General features: G+C 41.5%; 1 protein-coding gene across 1 annotated transcript; it reads right to left on the reverse strand.

Moving 5' to 3' along the window:
• Positions 1-7,570: 7,570 nt before the first annotated feature.
• On the reverse strand, positions 7,571-18,022 carry LOC121299645 (forkhead box protein N4-like). The gene is made up of 10 exons (XM_041227518.1): positions 17,539-18,022; positions 16,872-16,960; positions 12,296-12,462; positions 11,688-11,800; positions 11,275-11,385; positions 10,997-11,124; positions 10,604-10,700; positions 10,228-10,435; positions 9,786-10,127; positions 7,571-9,503 (listed from the first exon to the last, which is right to left on the reverse strand). Exons 2-10 carry the CDS (start codon positions 16,955-16,957, stop codon positions 9,253-9,255), a joined length of 1,503 nt encoding a protein of 500 aa, XP_041083452.1. The 5' UTR covers positions 16,958-16,960; positions 17,539-18,022; the 3' UTR covers positions 7,571-9,252.
• Between the last annotated feature and the right edge of the window lie 1,590 nt (positions 18,023-19,612).

Below are 19,612 nucleotides of genomic sequence, written 5' to 3' on the forward strand. Positions count from 1 at the left end.
ACCATGAGCTAGCTCTGTGTTGTTTATTGTACCGCTGAATTTGTAAGCTTGGACTTCCCTCTGGTGAAACAGCATCAGTCCCTGCTTGTATTATCGTCAGGTCACACATACTGGTTTATTCCTTTAGTGTGAATCAATATATATATATATATATAATGTGTGTGTTGGGGTTTAGTAAAAATATTGTATATTGAAACGCTGCAAAATTACACTTGACAAAAAATGACGGGTTCAACCAAAAAACTGTTTTTTTGGATCCTTTGTTTTTTCTAGTGAACACGATATTTTGAACTTCAGTTCTGCTCTGTAAAGATGTCCTAACAGTGGCACTTGAACAGTGCTATGCCTTGTGAATGCTGCTAAGCATGCAACAAAGGGCTTGGGAGTTAAAACAACAATTTGAAGTTGCCATGACAACCACTAGGCGCTCTGTTGTGACTTCTTGACGACCACGGAAATTAAATGTAGTGAAGATGGGGGTAGCGGGAGGGGGCGGCTTGCCAGTAAACACCAAGGACTGAAATAGCGGGAGGGTACTGGAGGAACTGTCAATTTACTGGACCTCGCATTACAGAAATAATGTTTGTTACAGTGGATCACTAGCTGTGCACACATACCAATGACTGAAGCAATCGGGAAGCTCATGTGTTGCTTTCGCGTGGTTCTGGTGGGTAGTGTTTTGTTTTAAATATTGTTTTTATTTATTTATTGAATAAACGCGGCTTCTGTAAATCTAATGCTGGGAGTTAACCCGCATTCCGTACCAGCTCACAAAGCTCTGGTTTACTTCATTGAGCAGCGTATGTAATGTTAGTACAGAATACACGTGAGACTGGCTGTGTGCCCAGCAGATCAATGTGTAGTGGAACGTACCTCCAGATCACCAGGTGATTCATATGACAATTTGGAAGTCTCAGTACAAGATGTATCATAATGCATGTATGTTTTAAATGGCTTGTAATATAAATTCTAATGAACTCATGTTTTTTTTGTTAAAAGGCATGAGACAGTGGGAGCATGCAGCCCTTCCCAGATACGAATACAGGAACCATTTGGGGTCCATCAACTTGCTGCCTTGGGCTTCTCAGTGGATCTTGTTACATTGCAGCTGTTTTGAACTTCTTTGGTTAGGATGTGGTGTTTAAAATAAGCTGTTCTGGTTTCCTGTTATCTTTTTATTTTAGTCGCTGTTTTGAAAGCTGCAGTGAACCTCATGGCACTCAAAGCCAATACACAGTACAGTGTTTTGCTGGTAGGCATACTGTTCTGAGTGACGCACACTTTCAGCAGGTACAGTCAACTGATAGGAATATGCAAAAGGTCACCAGATAGAATGTGCTTTATTTAGCCTGTATCAGGTGCATTTCAGTTGCATTCCATACACCACGACCTTTATGCACAGTATATGACATTGTTCAGGGCTGCAAATATATTAATTAGGAGGTATCAGTGGGCTAATAAGCTGTAAAAAGCTGAAGTGGTTGTCTTTCTTTCCTGTGTCTGTGATTTACAGGTACTTTTTAATTTGCAACATATTGTGTTGTTGTTATTCTTTTAAATGTATCTATTTATTACACTTGTTTGCTCGCCAGGGTAAAGCTGCATGTGTTATAACCTGTACAGTCAGTTTCACAAGAGTGATCTGACAGCCATGCACTGCCATATTCTAACGTTGTATAGCATTCTCTGCAGTATAATAATAATAATAAAAAACCTGTAGAATTAGTCAGAAGGTGCAAAGATGAAGCCATAAATGAACATTCACAGAAATCAGGTGCCATGAGATTTGACTATGCACTATGGTATATTTAGACAGGGGATCTGAAAGCTGCTGTATGACATACCAGTAAGTGCTGCTGCTTAAATTTAAACACTGGGCTAATAGCTTTCTTGACTCCATAACTTACACGTATAAACTTCACTGTGACACACCTCCACTCTCCTCTGCCCTTTCAACTGTGAGTATTGGGACAGATGAATACATTCAGACCAGCTAGATGTGGGCGGTCATCTTTTACTCCACTCTCACCCCGTGCTTACTAAATATCAAGGAATGTCTATTCTGTCCTGGTTCTGCTGTAACATTCACTAGCACTTGTCTAGACACGTAAATCTAATTGCTGCACACCTGCTAGGTATCTGGCAGGACACAGTTGTTCCAGACAGCAGCCCCCTCTCCACTATCCCCTTTGCTCTAGCTAATATTACAGTTTAATCCAGTAACATGTGAATATATGTTTGTTTGTTTTTCTCTCTGTGTAGAGTAACAGAAGCCTGAATTATCGCTGTCCTGACAGGATTCTTCATACTGCTGTTGATTTGGAAGGTCATGGAGGACCAGCTGAAGCTGGTGGTTTCAGGACAGAATGGGGACGTGGAACAGGTCTTTGACCCAGGGAAGCAGACAGAGCCTGACCCCCCCACCTGTCCCTCAGCACAACCTTCCCAACCCAATTCCACTGTCATCAGCAAGCAGGCTGAACCAGCTGCATCTACTACATCAACAGCAAAGGGAGAATCTCCTGAAATTGCATCTCTTCCACCTCTGGGGTCAACACACCAAGTACAAGCATCCACGTGGGCCGGGCTTCAGAACTTATCAATCAGAGCTCCGGTACAGCCCAGGCCGGGCCACGCTCAGGATGCACCCAGGTTCCCACACAAGGCAGCCCTGAGATGGGAGCATCTCAAGTTCGTTATCGGCTGCTCTGAAGATAACTCCTCGGATGACAAGCTGGGCACGTTGGATCACAGAGATGGGGAAGCATCGCGGCCGGCGCCCAGCAGCTCCTCTGTAGTGTCCCCACTGGCACCAAAAACCATGAGGCAGGGAGACATTGAGCCTTAAATATATATACACTTTTATAAATCTCTTAAAGGGGAAGTTATTTAGCCACAATATGCACTACAATGTTGCACTTTGTTTATATTTGCTCAGAGAGTGGCTCAATGACCCACGATGTTGCTGGGCTATCCCTTTAAGTTAGCGAGGTGCTAGTTGACAGGTTGAAGGTGCGAACAGGAAGTTACATCTGGCAGTGAGGAGAAGAGGGAGGGGCCAATGTGCAGGCTGCATGCCTTTCTGTGTTGAGTTGTAGTGCAGAGCTGGGGTGCTCTTAAAGGTGAGTAGGTATGAAGCACTGAAATGGGTGCAAGGCAGCAATGGATTCTGCAGAGTGCAGTGTTAGTATGATTGGTTTGTTTCTTTCATATGAAGTGAAGCCCATGCTGTGGCTGTGGAAATTGCCTCTACCTTATATTGAGCTTTGAGCAATATTACTTAATCGGCACGGGTTCAAAATATTAAGCTGTTAAGTTATTTGCAGTCGTTACATAGAAAGTGAATTAAGTTTTTATAGAAGTTTACTTAAAACTGTTGTCATCTCTGTAATTTTTGTATTTATTTTATAGAAGTTTACTTAAAACTGTTGTCATCTCTGTAATTTTTGTATTTATTTATTTGTTTATTTTGCTGTTTAGAACCATCTTGTAAAAGCCTTGCGGTTTAATGGTGAGAGTTAGTCAGGGAGTGTGTAGATCACTTATTCAGATGTATTTGAACGAAACGTTTTGAAACACAAACACCGCATTTTGTATGTAATAGCCTATAACTGCCACTAGAGTGCACTGTTGCACCGTTATACAGCTATTGACAGAGATTTTTCCTTAAGAGTAAACCAGTATTTGTTAGGTTCCTGATATAGAGCTGCATACCCCTTGTTTTGAAGCTGTACATGTGTGTGCTATAATTGGAACTACTCTTTTGAAGTTGTTTTTTAACAGCTGGTTATTCTAACATTTGCAGTATATTCAGATTAGTAACCTTCCCGGCTTCTTTTGCCATCTGTATTGTGACACTGCAACCTGACAAACAAATATTCTACACATTTGATTACCCACCAGCCCTTCACCTGTTGCTTTCTGTGCTCAAGTTAAAGGTCCCACAGGTGCATGTGATGGTTCAGTAAATAAACAGCACACGGATACAGGTGTCAGTCCAATAAATAAACACAAATGCAGATGGTAGAAGTTCAGTGTAAACAGACAGATTAGCTTCGGAGTATCATTCCCATGCACTCTGTTTACTTGTTTCATTGCTGTCTGTCTCCATACTATAGTTACAACAATAATCTAGGTTATTTATATTAGGATAGCATCTAGATTATTATACAGGAATGCCTTTGGAACCTTAGATTGCACTCTGTTATTGCTTGCGTGTTTGTAAATGCGTGGATGCATTTCCCTGACAATGGGATACAGTGGCGGCCTCAGTATTTGAACCTGCACGCCCAGCTTAGCTGTATCTTGAGAACCGCCCATCCCATCGCATTAACAGCTGTTGTAGACTTGGTGGTGTCAGATCTGAGGTCTACTGTCAATTGAATGTCATAATTATTCATTACTCTATTAATCCTCTGGTTGAGATCCAGTTAGTTTTACATACAGTAGTAGGAAGTGCGCACTGAAACAGTTTAAAAGCAATACTTGCCTATATTCTGAAATGTTAGCCCTGCAGTAAAAGCAGCCCTGTCAGTCCCTCTGGGTTTGTTTTCCTAATGCTCCTAATGCTCAGGGGGTAGAATTGTTTCTTAGTGTTACCCTGCCCCACATTACCCTCCTCCAACATCATGGTACTTTGTTTACAGAAATTGACCAACTAGGTTTATGCAGAGGAGGGAGTGTGATGCACAATTTGAGAATCAGTTCCTGTTTGTGTTTCTTCATACGTTAAGTTAGCGCATACTTGTCAACAATGCAATGCAACAGATGCTGTGCCTCCCAGTACACTCTGCTAACCTGGTTTGTAAGCCAGTGTAGCCGTGCTAGCCCGTGCATAGTGCTTTAGGTGTTTCCTTTCCTTTGCAGCTGTGTGAGAGAACTTTGCATTTTTTTAAGCCCTTATTCTGATCTGTTTGTTGAATGGCTAATATTTTACCATCTTTCGGACATTGTGTGAAAACAATCCGTTCCCTCAACCAGGGGCAGCATGCTCTGGTTATTTATAATATGTGTGATTGCCGGTCTGACCTCTGTTATCAGCATGTGAGAGGCCGATAGACAAAGTTGCTAATCGTTACCATGTGCTTTAGAGTTGGGAGGGCTTCCAATCCTGACAATGGAGGGGGACGAGAAGCTGAGTCTGGACTGGTTTTAGTGTCTCGAGGTTAGTGGAGACCCTCTAGAAGTGCTTGGTTTGTTTTGAAAACTGCAGTTGCTATCCAGTGTTGAAATGCATTGCTTTTTGTTGGCAGCTTGTTGCACTGAGAGTATACAGTGTCTAGAGCTCTTCTAATTCTAATTCTAATTATACACTGAACTGCAGGGACACAATGCTCATAGATTCCATGTGATCAGACGAGTTCACTATTCAGAACAGTGTGATCATTGAGAGTCTGTACTCTCACACTGCAGTTTGAATCATTACTCTGAGTGTAATTAATAGTTCACATTTGTTGTTTTTTTTTTTTTACTTTAGACTTCTGCAGTACAGAGGAGTGTAATTAAACTCCTGCTCTGCAGTGGAAAGGCATCGCTAGCGTGTCCATTTTCTGATTTTGAAATAGGGTGGGGGGTGATACTGCTGAACTGCCAGTCTCATTTGTGTATTTTTGTTTGTTTTGTAAGCTTTTTGTTTTTCTTAATTAATGTTTGCTGTTTAAATCTTGTTTAAATGAGTTTAATCAGGGGTGATCTCGCTCCTGTAGAAGTTATGGATGTATCCTTAGGGCAAATGCATTTTTAAAATCAGTCATTGCTTTTCCAAGTGCTGTCGCACAATAATCCAGTCAAATGAACCATGAAATAAAGTACAGGTAATTGGGGTTTTGGAGTTCATGCATCATTTTAATTGAGCTTCGGAGGTGCCTTGGCGTAGACCGCCTGCCTGTACAGAGCACAGTTTCCTGTCCTGGTTTTGAATATTACCATTTAATTTATCTCAAAGCAACGCACCTGTGGTCAGTGCCAGCCAAGCATGAAGTCAAGCATGCACATTTATTTAGGGCCAGGGTGTCCTTGGAATAAATCTTGTTTGAACTCTTGATAAATGTTGTTCCTAAGCTTATTCACCTCGCTGTACAAAAGGACTGGAATTGCAATGACTGGGCAACCCCCCATTGGTAAAAGGAAGAAAGTGTTCTCCATTGCCTTAAGTGGCTGCTCGTTCCCTGTGCAACACTAGATTGGTTTCAAGCAACACAACTTTTGCAATACAGTAAATCAGCAGGAATTGCAGGTTAAAAATACAACCTGTGAGTAACAAGAAGTTATACTGGTCTGTGTTCCATTTCAGCATCTTCAGATGGTCAGATTTGGCTTTCCAAATACTGACACCAGGTACGTTGTGTGCTTAGTAAAAATATATACTGATTTGAATCAAAGGTTAAAAAGAATACTTTTTAATGGGGGGGAAGTAAGTTTACCCAGAAAATGTCCCAAAATGTCAGGTTTTCTACAAAAGCAAATTTTACAGACGGATACAGTTGGTGACACTAAATAAATCAGGATTTAAAAAGCAACCTCGTTTGATCCAGCGTGCACTGCTGGTTGGAGCAGAGTAGTGGAATCAAGGAAATCAGGCTTTGAATCTTAACTCGGCATGTACACTCACAAGGCTCAGAGGTCGTTCGTTTCCTCTAAGCCTGTTGATTTAAAAGTACACACTGCTGACAGACTCAACTCTTGGGTAGCTGGGTTTTAAAACATCTGAGCCATTTTTAAAAACAATCCAGAATAAACATTTACAGAGCCAGACGTTTTTCTTTATTATTTATGCAAGTTCTTCATTTTTTTGCATCCAGGATTTATAAACTTGACTTGAAACCGAGCTGCTGCAATGTAATCTTTGCGTGCGACAGTATCAATGAAACAGTTAGTTTCATTGAAAAGGTGATGCCCAGCCAGAAAAATAAAAAGCAACTTGCATTTTGTGGGGGTACTTTTGTATGTGCGTGTGTCATTTTATTTCACTTTTTCGACACACTGGTTTTTAAATGTTAATGTTATATGACCATTTAAACATGTGTTATTGTTTGTATTGTTTTTTTGCCATTGTATTTTTTTTTTTTTTTAGTTTCAGATTTAAACGTCCTTCCTAAACTGGGCTGTTCCAGTGCCATCTCTTTTATGAATCCTGTTTGTAATCGCTCATCTGCGTAACTGATTCACAGGCATTGTCAATGAATGTATCTGTTTTGTTTTGTTTTTGTAAAATGTTTTTGAAAACCACAAAGAATGAAATCGATTTAATAGACTTCCACACTCCGCATGCGTCCGTCTTCTTCTGTGAAAGCTAGTTCTGCCGGGAGTTTCTGAGGCACACCTTTAAAAGGTGTGACCCTTGCTCAATGGCTTATACAGTGCCCCACTGTCCCGCGGGCGCTGGGCTCGTATGCGTTCTGGTTATCATTTTCATTCTGAGACTATACCAAGGTTGTAACGTGATTTTAAACTGTTTTTTTTTTGTTTTGGAGCGTGGCAGATAATCTTGAATACTGTAAAAGAAAAAAGAAACTAAAACACAGATCCCTTTTAATTTAAATATTTATTCCTAAAGTGAGGATGTGTTTACAAAGATAATTTACTTTTGTTCCTTTTAGTACCCCTAAAATGTATACAAAATAACAACATAAACACAATACTTTACAACAAACGCAGTTGATGTATCTTATATGAAGTTTTCCCTCTGTAATAATGAAGGGGTAAAGCTGCAGCATCCCCCATTGAGTGATGTACAAGCTATGAATGTATCATTGTGATGAAGTATTTAAAACCACTTATTTTAGAAGAAAACATAATTAAATTTGTACAAAAGGGGAAAGTCAAAACTTGCAGTGCAAGCCTCTTAATAATTATAACATTAACACCAAATGTATACATTAAATAAGTTAATTAATTTTAAATATTTAAATACATTTAGCATTAGTTCAATGAAAATAATGAAGTCGTCTTACAGTTAAAAACACAAGAAAAACCAAAGGGGCTTTGATTGGTGTTTTTGTGCTGAGATTACAAGAAAAAGTGTTGGCATTGCTTTAATTAGCCTTAAGGAAATATAAAGCACTTTATAATTGTGAATCACATGCAAACTTTTCCTTTGATAAGGACGTCTGTAAAATGAAGAGCTGATCACATATAAAGGGATAATGCAGCCTGAGAACATGTAAACAGTGCTTGATTAACAACCAGCATGCCTCATCTCTCTCTCATCACATCAATAAATAGAAATACAAACAGTAATACTGCCTAGCACGAGTACAGAAAAACACAAGACACCGCTATCATTAATAATAATATTATTATAAATCTAACATTCAACACTATTCCTATCTTGTTTTGGCAAATGAACAATTTAATTTTTTGTTTTACGGTCGCTCTTTATTATATTACACAGTTCATATCCTTCAAATTTACATTAGTACATGTGTTTGATAAAACACAGTTATATCACAAGCAGTCTTTTGCAACCATCACTTTGTCCTTTTCAGATTTTCAAGTCTAGGTGCTCGGTCACAGTTAACTGCTACCCTTAAATGAAAACAGTGGCACATGGTTCAAAATAGATCTGATATGTACAGCAAGTAAGATATTAGCATTGTCCATCCAGACCTCAAGCGATAAATTCGATATAATGCCCCATGTAAGTGCCCTGCAAAGGTGACATGCGCTTTTGCTTCATCTGGATTTACAATGCAACTACAAAACAACTCTTAAAAATCAAAGTCAACTCTCATAAGGCAAAGTTTGGACTCTGCAGTTCAGTATTTGACTGAAAAGGAGACAATTGTTTGAATGCAGAGACTTGGATACTAAGGGATCCTTGCTGTGTTGGAAGACAAGAATGTATAGGAGAGAAGTTCTGCCAAAAAGCAGAGAAGTGAGTTGCAGCCATTTAGTGTCAAGATCTAGAGCAGACATGTCCTGCACAGAGGGACAATGCATAGCCTGCTGGAATCAGCAGCATCAAAATAATGTGCCTTTCTCAGGACTGGGTGAACAGGTTTCACTGAAGCCTGACAGCAGTGTGTGAAAGCATACAGTGTGCAACCTGGCCATGAAGTTCACTGGTGACAGCTGGTGGCTTGCTGTGATTCCCACAAAGACCAGAGGAAGAAAGGAAGTGAGTAGCCAGTTTTTTGGCATGCATGTAGATCAGTGCCACTGTGCAAATGTCAGGAGTTTAAATGTAATTTATTTTTTGAATACAAGTCTAGTTTCTTTATAGTCTCTTTGATAGCTCTCTCTGCGCTGGCCCTATAGCAGAGCAATGGGCTTGTTGTTGCCCTGCGTGCTCATGTACTGGGACGATGCCGTGTCCAGGGTGGTGTACGTGGTGTAGAGGCCCGTGACCTGCAGGTCTGAGAAGGAGAGGTCACTGCTGCTGGACACGGGGGTCATGCCGGCCGTGCCCAGGTCACAGTCCGAGAGCCGCAGAGGGGAGTTGCTGAAGGCGCCTAACGTCTCCAGGTTGAAGCTTTCATCCTTCATCTCCTCCCACAGGTTTCCTGCAAAGCAATTAAAAAAAGTAATTTTTTTTTTTTTTGCATTTGGAAGGTGTGTTTTTCTATTTTTTGATTGTTTTTTCAATTCCCTTTGAATTGGAAACCTTCTTTATAATTGCAACCCTGACTGGTGTGCAGAAAATTCTAATATTATTTAAGATTCTTGCTGCAATTTAAAATCATAATCAAATAAACATAACTAGTGACACTGCCATGCAAAAATATGTTTGATCTGTGGCGCAGCTACCCTGTTAAGCATTATAAAAAAAGTGTTGCGAGCCGCACCTTGCAGAGCGAAGTCCATGATGCTGGGGTCCAGTGCATCCACCTCCGTGCTCATGTCGGAGTTCACGCTGAAGAAGTCGTGGTGTGGCTTGCTGGGGTGCTGGGCGAGGTCGGACATGGTGTGAAGAGGGGGGGTCTGTGCGGGGGCAGGGGAGCAGGGCGCCAGGCGGGCGTGCAGCTGGTGGTGATGCAGCGGCAGGGACTGCAGGGACAGCGTCATCACGGGCTGGCGGGCCAGGGGATTCATCTCTCCCTGGGAGGAGGAGGAATGGGTCACCCCAGGATCACACAGCTTCCGTCTGCACATCTCGGGCCGGTCTGTGATCAGCTTGTCCAGTTCGTCTGGGCAAAACAAACAAACGAGGCGCGTTAGCTTATTGGAACCCGCTGAGCTATGACAAGGTGGGAATCGCGGTGCTGTTGGGATCTTCACTGTACTCACCTGGGTTGGCCATGCTGCGACGGATGGCAGGCAGGTCCTTGCGTTTCCACTTCTGCATCTCCTCCTCCATCTTGTCAATCTTGGCAGGGTTGAGAGCCCAGAGGCAGCCCTTGCGTGATGAGCTGCTCATCTTGTTCTCCACCTTCTCGAAGCACTTGTTCAGGGACAGGTTGTGCCGGACCGAGTTCTTCCAGCCATCAGGAGCTGTCTGAGAGGAAAAAAATCTATCATTTTACTCCTGAACTTTGTTTATGGCATACACTATTGTGATGGTAGACAGAGAGAACTCCATTGTCTTGCTCTGCTCTGCTCTTAAATGTCAAGGCCAGTGTCTGCTGTAGAGACACCCAGGCAGTGGTTGCTTAACCCTCCTTACCTTGAAATAGGGAAAGTGTTCCTTCATGAAGCTGTAGATTTCACTGACGGGGAGACTGCCTGTCTTGCTGTTCTTCAGAGACATGGCGATCAGGCAGCTGCAAATCAAACCCACTTGAAATTAAATGACTGCTGATCGTTTCAATTTGCAAATAATAGGATTTGGGGTTCTCACCAGCTTAATTACATTATGAACTAAAATAGATTGTCTAAAATACAGCAAATGGGTTTCAAACACCAGCAAAGCGTAGTTCATTTGCACTGCAGGATGCCTATGCTAGTACCACACAGGAATTGGAAATCAAATTATTACACACTAGAGCACATTACCTTTTGCAGTAACACATACGATTAACCAGCCACTGAGCCCTGCTGAAGGAGGCGAGGTGCTCACCTGTAAGAGTAGATGGGTTTGGGGTAGGATTTGGGCTGCAGGTCCTGGTTGTGAGGGGCGAGGCATGGCTGGCTGAACTGGGTTTGGGTCCCGTATGAGGTGTTGCTGTAAAGACCAACTGGAGAGCCCTGGGAAGGGAGCAGACAGCCATTTAGCAAATAGGCATATAGGGAAAGGGTCTGGACTGATGTTCTAGGGACTGTATAGTTAAACTTCAAGGGAAAAACAGGTTATATGGAAGACCAGCTTTGTAAAAGCAAGTGCTTTTCAATTCTTACCTGCTGGCTGGTCTGTGAGAGGGTGTAGACTTGCTGGCTAGTAGGCTGGTATAGCGTGTGCTGTTGCTGGTAGCTAGGGGATAGCTGTCCACTCATAGAGTACGGAGTCATCTGGACGGTGCGAAAGGACATTCCAAACTGTTAAACCGTGCTTTCGGCTAACTTGAAACATTTAACAAGGGGCAAGAAAACTTACAAACATCTCATCCCCTCAAGACAGGCAATACTTAACATGGGTAATGTGTGTGTATGCATATATACAAGCATAAGCACACCACATATACACAGACAGACGATACATACAATTAATTATATAGTATGCAGAAGTGTATCATTTATGAAAGGTCTGTCTGCATACTCTGAAATACGTATCTCTCTAAATCCTTACTTCGCATCATCAGATAGACACTTACATTACCACTGTGGGTTGCCATGGTGTTCATTCCCATGAGGCTGCTCTGCATGCTGCTCTGAATGTGAATCATGGCACCCTGCCCTCCAGCTACATTCATGTTGTTCATCTGGGCTGAAAAGAAAACCACCCGGGTGTTTATCAGATAAAGCCTTTACAAGATGACATCATGCATCGACATTGATGATGTCACAACGGTTTTGTGACATCATTTTGATGACACCTGTCAGGCTTTTCACGACATGCAAACACACATTCCCGAGGCTGTCTCCACGTCTCGTGTGATGTTTCAGGGGTCAGGGTATCATACAGTATTCAGGAGCTGAAATATGGCATTTATACTCAATTTTGGTAAACTTTGACGGCAGCTGAAGGCTCTAGCTTTGAAACTTCATTAACAAATAAAAAATCAATAAATCAAATAAAATGTAAAAAAATAAAATAAAACAGGTGGTGTGCTATAAATTAAATACCAACACCATACTTATCAAATAACACTGGCACTGCTGTACTTTTGTACTGTAACATTATCTTTATTATTATTTATTAATTCTAAAAATAATCATTTCACATATGTATTATTTTTACAGCAGTCTTGTGACTGGCTACCTGTCTGCTGCTCCAGCATGGAATTCTGGGAGTTCATGCTGAAGTCAAGGCGCCCCGTTGCCATCTGCTGTAGCCGGGGCACGTCCACAGAGGTCAGCCAGGAGAGGGACTGCAGGTCACTGGGGAGGTCGTCCTCGCTCAGCTGGGAGGGGTCGGAGGTCAGCAGCCTGCAGGTAATGATGCAAGAGAGTTGCAGGAACCAGCAGGAAGCAAGCTTCTGCAGCACAGGCCATTGCCAAACCCCAGACTACCTCCTCATCTCCACTGGGATATTTTAAACTGGAAACCCCGGACTACCTCCTCATCTCCACTGGGATATTTTAAACTGGAAACCCCAGACTACCTCCTCATCTCCACTGGGATATTTTAAACTGGAAACCCCAGACTACCTCCTCATCTCCACTGGGATATTTCAAACTGGAAACCCCAACTATCTCCTCATCTCCACTGGGATATTTCAAACTGGAAACCCCAGACTACCTCCTCATCTCCACTGGGATATTTTAAACTGAAAACCCTGGACTACCTCCTCATCTCCACTGGGATATTTTAAACTGGAAACCCCAGACTACCTCCTCATCTCCACTGGGATATTTTAAACTGGAAACCCCAGACTACCTGCTCATCTCCACTGGGATATTTCAAACTGGAAACCTCAGACTACCTCCTCATCTCCACTGGGATATTTTAAACTGAAAACCCCAGACTACCTCCTCATCTCCACTGGTTATTTTTAACTGGAAACCCCTGACTACCTCCTCATCTTCACTGGGATATTTTGGCCAAAGACAGTTCAAGATGTTTCAATATTTCCATCGTCAACAATGTGTTTTTTTTATTATTATTATTCAAGCTAACTAGATTATATTATAATAAATGTTAAACCTCAGATCTCACACCCTCTGCAGCTACTGTGGATCCAGTAGAAAATCTTCATAATAGTAACAAGAATGATGTCAACAAAAACTATCCCTCCATATATATTATCTTTGTGAATTATTTAGGAACTGTGGGGGGGGGTTTGGGGGTCTGTTTCTGTATTTATTTTTTTCACCCATGACAAAACTGAATGCCTTCTTTTTTTTGTAAAAGAAAGTGGTGATGGCTTTGTAAAAAGAAAGCCTGCCACTTGAATCCACTCAGTCCTCCTACAACCCCTACTGTAGTCGGAGTACAATAATTAGAGTCGCCATGGTTACCATTACTATTCAGTTATTTTGTGAGACCAGGCACTGTAGGGCCCAAAAAGAAGGAGACGTCAGGTGACCGCTCTCCCCTCTTCGTCATTGGCTGAATCATAAATAAACAAGGGCATGAAATAATTTGAAAACCGGGTAGGCCAGTCGTTTGCTACAGTTGGCTTGTCTATTGAAAGATGATCACCCATTGTGTCCCAAACAACTGTTGCCCAGTGGCACGTGGCCCCATTGTCTCCCCAGGCCCTTCCTTAATTGTTTTTTTTTGTGTGTGTGTGTTTTTTTTTCTTTTTTTTTTTTTTTTTTTTACAAACCCATGCATTAATCTGGCGGAACGACAGCCGACACACAGGGGACAAAAAAAATGCCATCTGCTCCCCTGGTCCTTTCCAGACCTCTTACACCCACCCCCCCACTGCCAGTGCAATAGAAGAGGTCGGGAGGGGCGGTGGGGGTCAGGGCACATTGCACACGCCTCCTGCCACCAAATAAATCTTAAAACATTTACCCCACCGCAGCACGCTGTCTACGCTGCACCAGAGTGTGCCCTCAGCTGGGCAGAGTGTCAATTACAATGCTTTCAATTCATTACAGCAGCCTTGCCCTAATGAAAATCCAACAGACTGCATTTATATCCTTATGCATTTAGTAGGCTGTAACAAATCTGGAGTCCTTTTGTATTTTGTGTAGATTCATTTTAGCCTAGCTCATGTATGATGAGAATTTCCCTTATAACAATGCAGAATAAACATAAATAGCCTAGGTCTTGTAGCGTATATAAAAAAGGACACCTTTGCTTTTAAATAAGATTAAAATAAGAAAACTGCGTATGATTTAAGAATTTAAATGATTATGTTATTGATAACGAGATGGTATTGATAACAGAGTCAATAATCTGGAAAAAAATATGCATACAAAGAGCCTTAAGCAACACATCTCTATGATGAATCAAAAATCTTCTACAGAAGTATGAATCATAACAACATAAAATGTCAAATTATATATATATACACACACACACACACACACACACACACACACACACCTGCTCCCTTGACTTAAAAATAAATCTTGAAATATCAAGGGATATCTCAACAATTGATAAGTCTGTAAACCACATGCCTAGCCCCTGTCTAATATGAAGGTGGTTTAACCAGCGTACCCCCGAAAAATGAATTCGTTAACCCAATTGAGATATAACAATGTCAAGTTTATCATTACAGAAACAGAATCGCTTGCATTAAACCCTTTAAATCACTTTAAAGCGTGTGAATGCATTTACTGAAACACCTGCTCACGCTTTACCTTCTCGTGTACCGACCTGAAAACAAACATCAAAAGGAAATCCCCTTACATGTGCCAGCTGATTGTTACAATCTACAACAGGTGCACTGTTCTTAGAAACGTGCGGGTTTGTTTGGCATAGATGGCACATAGATTGACTTCCTGCTACACGATCTTGATTTTAACCTCAGCAGTGCCCAGTGCGTATTTCTCTGGCGTGACCAGAAGTGTTCAATAGGTTCGCTTGAGCAGTTGCCATAGCTGCTTTTATTTGACTAACAGAACATGTCAAGGTGTGCATGCCTCGGTTGATTTGCAATCAATAGCTATCGTATGCTGAGAGTTCACTAAAGTGCGAGTGTAAGATAGCTATAAAGTAACGAGTTGCGCAACACAAAATTACCTAGCAATGCGTACCGGCAAATACAGGTTTAGAATAAAGACCTACAATCCGTCCTGGAGCTTTCATGAGGTTAAATAAAGCTAATACGTGATTAAAAAAATTATCATTAAACTTGCAGTTTAAACAAAATAGCCTACTTTAAGTATGTGCCTGCATTATTAATACACTGTACGTGGGCCTATACACATGCTGTGTTGAGAGATAGCCGCTTCTAGGCTATATCTTGTATGTTTTAAAATACTACACACGCCCCCCACCCGCTCTGAACTGCATTCCAACTTAAAGTTTGAAAACAGAAGTTGCCCCTTTGTATTGATACAAAAGCCAGCGGCGTGAGTGCCTGCGTGCCTGTCTAGATGTATAATATCCAGCCTCCTTCTCTCGCACCCTCCTGCAGGTTACCGGAGCCTTTGTGAGAATTCTAACATTAAACACCGCGGGGAAAATAATATCTACCCGGGGTCACATCCAAGAGCAGCTTCTGTATCTGTACCAGACCTCGACTCATTATTTTAAATACATGGACCCATAATCACAGCGACTAGGATAGGGCATGTAATTGACAGTGCTCAAAGAAACTTCACAGCTATTAAAAATTAACCTGTTTCTATGCATTCAATAAGCACAGGATTAACCCGAGGCATATCATACCAAAAGCCCGTCCTTTATTTTTTGCAATGAATAGTATTGAAGAAGATGAGACCAATATTTAGCAAATAGACCAATGCTTTTATAGAATCATATATATTGTTTCTATATTAGTAAACCCAGTACATTTGATGCTACTTCCAATAACAATCTTGTGCATTTTCCTAGCGTGTTTTTAGGGGTCTGTGTTATTTAATATTGTTTCATACATCCACATATTAGTTTGTTCGGTATTCGAATTTCACCTTACTTTAATGTGCCTGCCCTGACGCCTGTCTGCGCGGCGCTCAGCGTTGTACTCCACCGGCATACCAGCTCTATACATACCGAGACTGGGTCCATACATCGTGCCCCTACCAGTCAATGCGCCACCCTCACACATTTTACACACACCCATCCGGTCAAAGCACCGGCCAGCGCTGCTTCCCAGTAATAGAACCGGGGCCTGTTGATCCGTGATTAATTACGTTTCCATTATATTGGGGGTTTTGTGTGTTGTCTTTCTTGCTCAACTTGAGAACGAATGTGTTGGTCGCTCTGCACTGCGGAGCCGTTTCTCATTGTAGAGTTAAGGAAGAAAGGTGAGCGAGTTTTCCTGAAGTGGTTCAGCCCCCTCGCCCACTCACCCCTTACCCCTCGCTAATTGGAGGCCATTTCCCCTTCCCCTGACCCCGGGGGCTCTCTTACCCCCACCCTCCCCGTCCGACCGCTCAAACGCCCGGTGTTGACAGCAGGAGTGTAAAAGAGCCGATGGGTTCTGACTAGACGTCTTTTATTCTGAAAGAGGTTTTTGCATAAGGGTTATTCCTAAACTATTTCTCCCCCGTTTGTAGGCACAGGGCACCAGGCTATTGTCAATACAGACAGCAAACATCGAGGGGATTTTAAAAACTTCTAGTGAAAACCTTAATAAAATGAATGTGCGCGCAATTTAAAAATAATTTCTACTAGCACAAATCGTAATTGTATTATGCCCAATTCGTACCGTACCGATAACACAATCTAGATTATTATTAGTATTAGTATTATTACAGCTGGCTCTTACCTGTAGTCCTGGGCTGAAGGGTGATGGCTTTGTCCTGAATTTCCAAGAATTCCTGACATTCTGGGTGTGATTTCGCTTTCTATCATCTCCTAAAGGATTGAAGACTTCTGTAAGAAATACCCCCTTGTAGATTGCAACTGTGTGTGTTGCTCAGCTGTATTTTCAGAACAGGCGAGTTGTTGTTATAAAGCACAATGTGTATTCCTTAGCAGCGTTCTCTGACAATGCTGATAACATTTCCCTTTTAAACATAAATACATACATAAACGCACACTACGTGTAAATAAAAAAAGACTTTTACTACAAACAAAAACGGACTATTGGGTTATGTCAATTAAAAGTGAAACTAATTATTCATATGACGTATACAATAGAATTATATAACGCCAAACACAACGCAACTGTCTGTAACCGATCATAAAATACAACAGACAGTTACGATTCAAGTCATTGGCACTGTGTGTGTGTGTGTGTGTGTGTGTGTGTGTGTGTGTGTGTGTGTGTGTGTGTGTGTGTGCAACTAGTGTCCAAGATTACAAATCGAACAACATCCTTTTTGCAAAACGAAATATTCGCATTAGTACGAAATAATAATAATAATAATAATAATAATAATAATAATAATAATAATAATAATAATAATAAACACAGTTGTTGAAAGTTGTACCTGGGTAGGATTGCTGGTTTCCTAGTTCTGCAGTGCTGAGGTGCTGTCTCTGTGTCTGTATTTTGTCTGCAGTTTTCTCTGCAAACCGTTTTTAAATTTCCCTCTCTGGCGCTGTCCAGCCCCGGCACATGCGCACTGACCACAAAGGGGGGCTCCTATGCGATCAGTTGGAGGGGGCAAGGTCAAAGGGATTTACCAGTTTCTCCTCACAGAAAGATGTAGCCTTTGCTTTGACTTGGCTATCAAACAAAGTTGCCCCTCTCCACAGCCAAACTGCACAAAACGGTCTGCTATTTTTTTGTTTGTTTGTTTGTTTCTTACACGAACCAGTATTTCTATGTATTTTCTATAGTTTATACCTAATCACAGCCTTGGGTCGAACTTTCTTTACAGTAAATGGAAATGAACAGCAATTAAACAGCTTCTCACTATCCTACTCACTCCCTTAATGGAGAAAAAACGTTGCAAAGACTAATTTGTACTTATATATTCTATCATGAAGCTAAACGTCTTTATTTTATAAGCCGTTATTATTTTCGTCATATATATATATATATATATATATATATATATATATATATATAGATAGATAGATAGATAGATAGATAGATAGATAGATAGATATCTATATTTATTCAAAGCTTGGGTATATTAAAAAAACAAATATTGTTTGTTTTTAAGATTCACGCTTCTGTACTGTGTCTTAATGTTTTAAAAGCACGTCGCTGGCAGGTGCATCTCGGAGATACTAATTCGTGGAGAAACGCAGAACAAGGGGTGCCTAATAGAAGTTTGAAGTTGTACGAAATGATCCTGATTTTTTTTACTGTAAAACGATGGTTGACTTTCCAAACAAAAACAAACAAAATACCCACAGCAAAAAAAAAAAAAAAAAAAAAAAAAAGTTGTCGTTCAGTCTTCCAATGCCCGAAAGTCCTTATAAGTTCGAACGAAGTTTTAAATCATTTCAAATTTGTTCTTCTCTAAGATCCTGACAGTTCCAGTCTCCTGCTCTCGGTGTCCTCACTTCGCCCCTGTTCTTCTATCTTGTTTGTTGCTGCTTGTCCTGGTTTGAAATGAAGCCGTTGACTTCTTGTTGATCCAGACTCAGACTCTCTCTCCCCGCCGCTCTGCCCGCGTCTCAGCCCGGCTACTGCCGCGGGAAAGACGGCGAGGGTGGCGCGGGGGGGAGGAGAGAGAAATCCTGGGAATACTCACTGTAGGCTAATGAACGGAACGGGTCTATTGGGAGGGTGGACATCCGAGCAATTTCAAAAATAGAAACAATATTGCTTATATTTAATATGTTTAATAATCATATTATGTAATATTAATCGTAAAGTGACCTTCGTAATTCCATACATTTTAATACAAAACGCATTTGATTACACCCTTTTGCTTCTCTGTAAGAAAATGGCAGGCCTACATATGTACAATACTAATACAATATACCTGTGTCTTTTGTAATTGGGCAACATGCATACACGATAACAGATCTGTTTTAAAATACCAAAGCTATCTAAAAAGACAAAACATTCGCATAGGCGTGAGTGGGAACAGGGGGGGTATGATGGAATTTTGAAACACAGCGTTGTGACACACGTCAGTCATAATTACGTTTTCAGCTAGACCACCCCCCCCCCCCCCCCCCCCCCCCCCCCCCCACCCCCAACTACGGCGTCAGTGCTACTGTAGTCGTAGCACGTTGATGTTTGTCTATGTACCTTTGAGCAGTGCACTTAACCCTTTCCATGCGTGGAAGATATCTGAAACTATCTGGGAAAATGGCACCCTCGGCCGAGGTGACCGTGCATTTGCGTTTTCCACGTGCCCCCATATCATGACCAGAAGAGATTTTATCCGCCCCATATGAGGTCGCCATGCATGAAAGTTTTTTTTTTTTTTTTAAAGTTCAGATTCCATTCCCGAATGTACTCTTTTGTTTACTCTGAATATCGACGCCGTGCTGCACAGTCGTGACTGCATTTCTTCATTATCGGATAGACCGCCTGAACAGCCTCAATCTTAATATGCCTGCAATATATAAAAAATAACCTGGGAAGGTAACATCGTG

Source organism: Polyodon spathula, chromosome 25 (genome assembly GCF_017654505.1).
Source record: "Polyodon spathula isolate WHYD16114869_AA chromosome 25, ASM1765450v1, whole genome shotgun sequence".
Taxonomy (NCBI): Eukaryota; Metazoa; Chordata; class Actinopteri; order Acipenseriformes; family Polyodontidae; genus Polyodon; species Polyodon spathula.